Source organism: Cynoglossus semilaevis, chromosome 7, assembly GCF_000523025.1.
Source record: "Cynoglossus semilaevis isolate Cse_v1.0 chromosome 7, Cse_v1.0, whole genome shotgun sequence".
NCBI classification, from domain to species: Eukaryota; Metazoa; Chordata; class Actinopteri; order Pleuronectiformes; family Cynoglossidae; genus Cynoglossus; species Cynoglossus semilaevis.
In genome coordinates, this window is record NC_024313.1 from 4,373,175 (window position 1) to 4,382,430 (window position 9,256).

At 39.5% G+C, this 9,256-nt stretch overlaps 2 protein-coding genes across 2 annotated transcripts in view; both read left to right on the forward strand.

Annotated features, from left to right (window-relative positions):
- Positions 1–5,833, forward strand: part of adcy3b (adenylate cyclase 3b) — a 10,402-nt gene extending 4,569 nt beyond the window's left edge. The window contains exons 7-20 of the mRNA XM_017033853.2: positions 47–206; positions 297–404; positions 888–970; positions 1,108–1,266; positions 1,375–1,462; positions 1,763–1,879; positions 2,403–2,674; positions 2,803–2,884; positions 3,564–3,722; positions 3,946–4,092; positions 4,216–4,332; positions 4,474–4,600; positions 4,682–4,806; positions 4,902–5,833. Of these exons, the coding sequence (XP_016889342.1) occupies positions 47–206; positions 297–404; positions 888–970; positions 1,108–1,266; positions 1,375–1,462; positions 1,763–1,879; positions 2,403–2,674; positions 2,803–2,884; positions 3,564–3,722; positions 3,946–4,092; positions 4,216–4,332; positions 4,474–4,600; positions 4,682–4,806; positions 4,902–5,084 (1,927 nt within the window). The 3' untranslated portion in view covers positions 5,085–5,833. The remainder of the gene's footprint in view (positions 1–46; positions 207–296; positions 405–887; positions 971–1,107; positions 1,267–1,374; positions 1,463–1,762; positions 1,880–2,402; positions 2,675–2,802; positions 2,885–3,563; positions 3,723–3,945; positions 4,093–4,215; positions 4,333–4,473; positions 4,601–4,681; positions 4,807–4,901) is intronic.
- A 184-nt stretch (positions 5,834–6,017) lies between these two features.
- Positions 6,018–9,256, forward strand: part of wdr26b (WD repeat domain 26b) — a 12,835-nt gene continuing 9,596 nt past the window's right edge. Inside the window, exons 1-2 of the mRNA XM_008312885.3 lie at positions 6,018–6,738; positions 9,113–9,212. Of these exons, the coding sequence (XP_008311107.1) occupies positions 6,434–6,738; positions 9,113–9,212 (405 nt within the window). The 5' untranslated portion in view covers positions 6,018–6,433. The remainder of the gene's footprint in view (positions 6,739–9,112; positions 9,213–9,256) is intronic.

Genomic DNA, 9,256 nt, shown 5'->3' on the forward strand with positions numbered 1-9,256 from the left:
TTATTTTATATATTTCTAACTGTGTGTGTTTTTATGTTTGCCACAGGAGGGTGCATATATCCCAGAGCACCAAGGACAGTCTGCATGGAGAGTTTGAACTAGAGGAAGGGAATGGTGGAGAGAGGTGTGAGTACTTATTGGAGAAGGGCATCGGCACCTTCTTGGTTCTAGACCCTCGACAAGTGGAAAATGGGCTTGATGAAAATGTAAGGGTGTCAATATTGCATACACACAAATGAATGTTTTCAACTACAATGTGACACTAACATTTATTGTCCGCCCCTCTCTTCTGTCAGACACCCAAAAGACTGTCGCACAAAAGTTCAAACCAGCTGATCAATACAACAGCAACCAATGGGAATGCAACCTCACCACAGCATGCACCTGCTGAGGCCCAACAAGAGGTGCTAACTTTTAACTATTTTCTAGCTATGTTGTTACATCTTAATTGATGAGCTCTTGTTGAGTATATATCCTTTTAGTGATTTTTCATTTTAAGCTGGTCTTTCTATGGTTGCCATGTTGTTAACAAATTAAATCATGGTTAATCAATGGGGAGCTTTGGATAAAATATTAATTCATTCAACATTTATTTTCCATTCATTTTGACAGCCCTAAGGGTAACATTAAATTTACTTTTTACCCTTTAATTTATATATTGTAATTAACGGTACAAAAATTGCTTGAAACCACCTTTAACCATCTTTAGCCAACCGTTTCCCTTTTCCAATCTAAAGTAACAAGTGTTTTCTGCTGACATGGTGGAAAGATTAATCGTTTTCTTTGCCTATTAACTTTTATTAAGGTTTATTAAGGATGTTAAATTATTGTCTTAAACGCCTGTCCTCAAATTAGTCATATAATAAAATCTTCTGGAACTTTTATAGTCACAGAAAAATAAGATGGTTGTGGAAGATGTGATCAACAGACGACTCCAACAGGAGCTGCTGGACAGAGAATCTCAACAAATGTAAGACAATATAAAAATAGATATAAATAAATGTAGAGGAGGAGACAAAGATAGTATTTAACATTTGACAGACCTTGACATGTTCTCTGGGTGTATAAAACAAAAATCATGCTGTTTTTTGGGGGGTGTTTTTTCAGAATGAAGGGTCATCAGATTAACCCAGTGTCCTTGCACTTTCATGGAAAGTTAGAGGAGCTTTACTCCTCAGAGAAGGAGAAAAGAAGTGGAGCAGCCTTTAGCTGCTGCATGATTGTGCTCTTCTTCATCTCAGCAATGCAGGTGTTCATCGACCCAGAGTGAGTTTATAAAACATAGACAATGTTTCTTTAAATATAAATAAAATGCACACAGAATACGGAAGCTTAATGTCGACCACATTGGTGTACATGTGTTTCTGGTTCCAGGCTGGCTGTGAACTATATCACCTTCGTAATAGGGGAGATATTGTTGCTCATTCTCACAGTCTGCTCCCTGGCTGCCATCTTCCCCAGGGTAAGGAACCAAAATAGAATTCTGTATGGTGTCATGAACAATCTTTCACTTTTGAAAGGCAAATTATATATATAGTATGTATATACTGCATAGTATATATAGTGTATGTATAACTATACGAAGTTAATGACAAGAAATGAACCTCAAACAAATGGACTGAGTATTTAAATCACCTTAATCTCAATACTTTTTGTTTCAGGGTAAACTTAGAACATAGCAAATGATAGAAATGTTTGTTTTATTAATTCTGGGTCTACAATGATTGATATAAATTATTATTTTGTTTGTTGACTTCGACAGATGTTCTCTAAGAGGTTGGTGTCCTTCTCACTGTGGATCGATCGCACACGTTGGGCCAGAAACACATGGGCAATGGCTGCTATATTTGTTCTTACCATGGCTGTGATTGCTGACATGGTAACACTGAACCACATTCCGATATAATGTGTGACTATTGAATTATCATTAGAATTATTTTTAAACAATTGTATTGTTATATTTTTATAAAGAAACACTAGGCATATACCTTTGTTTTAAGTTAAATTTATTTGTGTGTAAAAAGTACAAAAATATGCGTTTTCTAGTCTGACCGTAAACTTATGTCATCATTTGCACGTTTTCCAGTTGTGTCCTCATCCAACCATCACTGTCTTGTATGTGTCTAACTACATGTTCCCAGTGGGGTCCATTAGTCATCTGTCTTGCTGCCTGCTGGTTTATGTGGCCCAGCCCCACAGGAGCAGCATGTTACACACACACTGAACAATTATTACTCCCTGTCATTTTGCAGTGATAGGCACAGTCTAGAAAACAGTGCAAAAAGGCTCCCAGCAACATTAAACATTAAATCTACATATTAAGTTTAATTTGGTCCATGTGGTTGCAAGAGACAGTAGAAGTACTAATAGCTACTCATTTCTGTTTTGTTTGTTTTTTGCAGCTTAGTTGTGGCCCACCATCCATTAAGCTCTACAACAGTAGCTCTGGAACCATTTTGCAGTCCCTTGGTGACCAAACCTGTGTGGACAATCCTAAGCACTACAGCTTTATGGCTGTGATGTCGCTTATTGCAACAGCCATGTTGGTACAGGTCAGCCAGCTGATTAAACTGGGTCTGATGGTTCTAGTTGTAACAGCAACTGGAGCTGTAAATATCTACAGCTGGCGAGACATTTATGACTTGTACGACTACATACAGTTCGGCCCCTACAGGTGAGACAAATATAAAAGGGCTAAAATATATAGATATTTTGAGCACACTTTTTTAGTGATGTTGTTTGATACTTGATAATTACATAAATGGGTTCTAAGAGCTCATTCAAATATAATTTATTTTACAGGACATCTATAGTGCCGTCCAAGTATGTCATGACCATTATGATTATTATCATGATGATAAGTTTCTACATCTTCGCCCGTCATGTGAGTCCCTTTGTGTTTTTTGACCCTTGGCCTTCCCAGAACAGTTAGCATTTAGCTCTATCAAGTATCTGAGCAGAGGAGTCCTGTGTTATTTTCTAGTGAAAAGATTAACAGGTAGTGTCACTGTAAGCAGCACATCTGGTGATGTAATGCCTTGTTGTGACCATCACAGATCTAAATTGGGAGATGTTCTCAGCTGTCTATTTTCATATGATCATGACCTTTTCATTTATAACAGCCAAATGATGTAAAAATCAAGTGGCTCAAATAAGAATATAACACATACATCACTTTGCTAATTCCTAAAGATGGATTCAAGAGCTACAGTAGCCAAGGGAAGCTCAGAATAGTTTCAGTTTAGGTTGTTTAGACATTTGATTCAAATGCCCCCTGGATACATTCCATTGGATGTGTTCCAGGGGTATCTGAGTGGTGGAAGGCCCCAGGGTAGTTCCATAACACGCTTGAGAAATTATGTATGTCAACTGGTCTGAGAATGCCATCGGATATGCCAGAGAAGGCAGAGAAATGTCTTGACCTACCTATGTACCACTTTATACAGTATGACAAGCTGCTGCTTTGACCTGGATATATGACACAGACGGATGGATGGATGGATGGATGGATGAATTGATGGATGGATGGATTAATCTTACTATTGTGTTCTCAATGACTTCAGCTTGAGCATCAGTCTAGACAGCTGTTCCTGTGGAAGTTTGGTGTCCACGATCAAAAGGAGAAAGTGTTTGAAATGAGACGATGGAATGAGGCACTTGTAATAAATATGCTGCCCGAACATGTGGCCAAACACTTTTTGGGAACTAAGAAGAGAGATGAGGTAAAAATAAAATTATATATATATATATCAGCACATGCATATATTAAATGTTTATTTTCACGTTTCATACTTTCAGCACTTGTACAGCACTTTCAGTTCCTTGTATATTACTACCATCTTGTGGTAAATGTTGGAACTGCATATTGGTCATGCATTTTGCATACGTGGTATGATTAAAAAAAGACAATCAAAACAAACTAATATCGTCTGGCGTTGTTTACAGGAACTGTACAGCCATTCTTACGATGAGGTGGGAGTGATGTTTGCTTCCATTCCAAACTTTTCTGACTTCTATACTGAAGAAAATATCAACAATGGAGGCCTTGAGTGCCTCAGGATTCTCAATGAGATCATCTCTGACTTTGACAGTGTAAGTTCAACTGTGTGCATGTACTAAGATTTATTGTTAGTAGTTCCTTAAGATGGTGCAAATTAGACAGTTTAAATTACAACAATCACTTGAATTTATGTTTCATTTCAATTTCTCCAACAGTTGCTAGACCGGGATGAATTCCGCTGTATTACAAAAATCAAAACAATAGGGAGCACCTATATGGCTGCATCAGGTCTCACCCCGGAGAGCAGCACAAATAGATACAGCAATCGCAAGGTGGGAAATTCTACAACTTTGTACATATATATGGTGTTACACGTTTGGTCATGCTAAATATGGTTTCATTTACTGTAACTAGTGGTGTTCATGTTTATGTTGCTTAATTGTGACTGTGGGAAATGTAATAATGATGCACAGCCAGAAGAACAATCATTGATAGAGCGCTGGCAGCACCTCTCTGATCTGGCAGACTTTGCCTTGGCAATGAAAGTCACCCTTACCAACCTCAACAAACAGTCCTTCAACAACTTTATGCTAAGAATCGGTCAGTCTTTTGTCAGTATGTATTTCTTTCTTTCTGTCTGCACCATTGGAAACCTGAGGATTTTACACTATTGCCCTTCAGGTTTGAACAAAGGAGGAGTTCTCGCTGGGGTGATCGGAGCCCGTAAGCCACATTATGACATCTGGGGCAATACTGTTAATGTAGCGAGCAGAATGGAGTCCACAGGAGTGATGGGCAACATCCAGGTAACAAACCCATGAGAAGGCAACAACTCAGAATTCTTCATACACTTTGTAGTTTTTTTTTTTTTTAATGATTTTTCGTTTTTTCATGTCATCAGGTTGTGGAAGATTGCTATGACATTTTAAAGGAGTATGGCTTCCGCTTTGTCAGGAGAGGACCCATATTTGTTAAAGGGAAAGGAGAGCTGCTAACTTTTTTCATGAAAGGCAAAGACAAACCTACTGGCAATGATGGAGCTGTGACCACCGCCTTACCAAACCAAGTTGGGGACCTTTCATGAAAATTCCTAACTGGAAATGCCATTAAACAATAGTAAGGCAGGGCAGAAACATTTTTCCTCTTCCTTCTTCTTTTTTTTTTTTTTTTTTTTACTTTTCTCACATATAAACTGTTTATTGAGCTTTGTCTTAAAAAAAACAACAACTCTCAAGCAAAGCAAAGCTTTGAAGGTTGATCACTTTAACATGACTGCAACTGCTCTGAAAATGTAGGCTTTAAAATCCACTTCAAGCACAGTACATATTTCACATAGCAGTGGGATCACTTTGCACTTGATTCATAGGCTGTAAGGGAACAAATGGCTCTGAATGAACAAATGCCTAACTTTATTTTTATTTTACCCTAAAGATTTTTTTATATATAGATTTTTTTTCTTATTTATACTGTGTTAAAAAAGTCTTGTCACTACATTTAGTATTTTAGTATTTCAAAAATAAATAAAATATATGGCTTAGTTCATATTAATAGGCTAAAATCAATCATATCTCAGTTTTGGAAGTAAAGTGACCCACACAACGTTTGGGACCATGAAGAGAGAATTTTCACTGCCTAAATAGTAAACTTTTTCAATTGATTAAACAATTTGTATGTTTTTTTATTCGGTACCTTTTGCTCACCCAGCGATCTGTTCCTAGCAATATTTTTTTGCTAAAATGTAACACAACGTACATTTTAATAAAGGGTTAATTGTGACTTTTCAAATAACTATGTACTATTAATTCTAAAAAAAAAAGTTTATACAGCAAACACATTGACTGTTTAACATAGTTTAAAAAGTGAAAAGGGTCATCGCATTGGAAACAGGCGCCTATTTAAATTTTATTAAAAAGCGTTATTGTTTTGAAATCATTATTATACTAGATTATTATGCGCCACCCTTGGATTATATTCTACCCGGAAGCTTGGTAGTGTAGGAATTTCCGGTTACGTCAGGGCGTGAGGACTCCATTAGAGCTGCAGCTGTTTTGAGAGAAACAACAACAAGACGGGCTAACTGTCAGCTTCTGTAGTGACAGTCTGCTCACAGCCCGACAACCAGACCTGAAATCTGGAAGCGTAACCTTCATTTCCCACCCGGAGCTCCGCCGGCTTCTAACCACGGCCGCTCTCGGTGAGGAAACTCTGGCCTCCGCTTCCTCCTCCTCCGACTCGGACACCGGTGGAGCGTCGCCGCCCCCGCGGAAGAAGCACCGAGCCTCGGCGGCGGAGGGAGCAGGAGAGCCCGGGGCTTCAGCAGTTGTAACAGGCCTCTCTGGAGTTGTCCTGGGACTTGCGTCGCACTCTCATCTCTCTCAAGCCACCTCTGCTATCCAGTTTAACCGAAGTGTTGTCAATATCCTCAGCGGCAGCATGCAGGCAAACGGGGCAGGACAGGGACAAGAATCCTCGGATCTTTCCTGCCTGAACAGCGCACAGAACGGGGAGTCATCCTCGGCCGGCGGAACCCACTCCAACGGTCTCCTCTCGAGCACAGATAACGGGGATATTGTCGGTACCAGTAATGGGTCCTCAATTGGACCCGGTTCGGGGACTTCGACTTCTTCCACAACTTCGGCCTCCGAGGTCGGTTCGTTAAAAAAGAAGAAACGACTAACGCAGGCTGAGGAAGATGTCATACGATTAATAGGGCAACATCTACATGGACTGGGGCTAAAGTAAGTTTATTCAGTGTGTCAGTCGGGAGAAACCCCACAAGACCATACAACAGTAGCTTCTAATGTAAGAGGCTAAATTAATTTACTGGTATTTGGTTTGAAAGTGCGAAAGTGCAGTTGGTAAAGGCTGTTAGAGTGGCTGACAGACACAAACATGGGGGGATGGGGCAGTTAGCCTGTGAGCTCGGCAGTTGGTGGAAAGAAGGGGTCCATCTTGCACAATAAAACACTTAGCTTGATGGCTACCAACACTAGCCTGCGCTGATGTGTTGTATCCTGCCAGAAAAATCCTATATAACACAATCGGACACCTTCCCACACTTAAGACATCACCAAGGAATGAAATGTATATTTAGTGCTAACAGCGCTATATTCGGATGATTAGCTGGGTAAATTTAGCACGGATTAAGATGCATTACATCATCTTATCAATAATAATGTTCCGAAAAATCAGGAGGGATTGACTTTGTGTTTGGTAAAATGTCAAAGTCATGAAGGCTATTCATTGTGTTAATTACAGCTGAAAGGTGATCAATATTTGTTATTTTTCTAGTGCTTATTTTTGCGTTTTAAGACCATAGCGCAAATAAATCGTGAGATGATCTTATTGTGCGTATTTTGAACGTCGTCTTTCGAATAGGTACTAGTTGGGTTTGCTTAGCTTTATATTTCCATTGCCCCTTTTCTGTTCACTGTATGAGGCAGAAACATTAATAGGTCGGCCACCCTGTAATGATATCGAGCATGGTTATGAAAACTGGTGGGGGTTATTTTAGTATTCAGAGTGCAGCCTCTGCACGTTTTTCAGCTGTCATTCCGTCAACTCTTTTATTCATCACCATTTTACATAGGCTTACTTATTAACAGCACGATGCCCCTCTTTCTCATACAAAGGTCTTAATCTGTGTGCCACTGTCACCATGCTTACCGAAATGCCAAGGATCAGTCTGAAACTGTGACAAGTACGTATTTATTTAAAGACAGCAGACCATAAGGACAAATTCCCCTTAGTTGAATAGAATCATTTCCTTTCATGGCTGCTGAGGAATGTGCTTCACACCAGCTGTTTCAGATGAAAACACAGCCTGGAAACCTCAGCAACAGCATTGTGTGAATTTTAAGATCTAGATGTCTGACCTTCTCTTTTAAACTACATTATGGAACCTCTGAACACTGTTTGATGGCTAGAATTATGTGGGTGTCTGCTGTTTAGCCCAAGAAGCAAAGCTTCTACAATAAGGCATTGTAAAAGCTAACCTAACTTTGCCATGTTTACAACAAGGGTCAGTTAGGAGGGTGAAATAAATCACCATAAATGAAATTAGCCCCTCGATATCAGCTGTGAATTGTGTGTAACAGCCAGCTGAGGGAGAAGCTCAAGACAAAGCTGCTGCGCCACTCGATTGATACCTGAGAATGATGTCATCATGCTACTGGAAGGTGTCAGCCCCCCATTCTTTTTACATGATCACACACACTCACTCTTCAGCAGACATGTTTGTGGTAGCAGCGATTGCTGTGTGTTTAGCCAAAAGCTGCTGTTTAGACAGATGGAAATGGTTCATGGTTGACAGGCTCTGAGATAGTTATTTTAACTGCAGTGCACTGCCTCCTCTATCCCCAAAATAATGCTGTGGTGACAACATGTATTGATGTCTTCTGTTAAAAGGTTGTTAATATTTTCTGTCTTCTGTTAAATGTCTTCTGTTAAAAGGTTGTTAATATTTTCATTGTGGTGAAGCTCTTGTTGAAGAAACATTTGTCATCACAAAAAGTGGCACAAATGTCAGTTATAAATGCATGATAATAAAGCTGATTTTTACCTGCCATTCTACCTTTAACTAGCCAGGTTGATAAAGCAGAGGTGCCAAACTGGCTGGCTGTGTGCAGCACATCAATTGATATATTACTCTACCCTGTAATGAATAAAATTGCAAGTCTAAATGCTACTGATGCCTCCCTCCACTGTCCTGGAAAAAACCCTACCCCTGCACTTAGCTCAATCTTGCACCATGTGTCCAGGTAGATGGTGTGGTCTGCTTTTTCTCTGCCTGAGAAACTTTTAGTTTAATCATAAAACAACCATGGAATATGCAAGTGCAGTTTATTTTTAAGAGGTGAAGGAGTTAGTCGTTGTGTCGAAAATTAGTATTAACTGAAAAGATTACAAACATTTCTGGTAGCAAGCACTGCATGAGAATCTAGCAGTTTTCTGCCCTCCTCTTGGTTGACACCACTGGACTTCAGTCACATTTCTCGGTTGCAGCCACTGATGTCTGTTACATATATATTATGTGTTATAATAATTGTTTATTTGTATAGTCTTTCCTTTAATCTATTTCTTTTTATTATTTCTTCCTCTGTGTCTGTGTAGTCAGACAGTGGACTTGCTGATGCAGGAGTCGGGCTGCAGACTGGAGCACCCGTCAGCTACCAAGTTCCGCAACCATGTCATGGAGGGGGAATGGGACAAGGTTGGCCAGTTTCACCACTGTAACATGAAAAAATACCACATTGT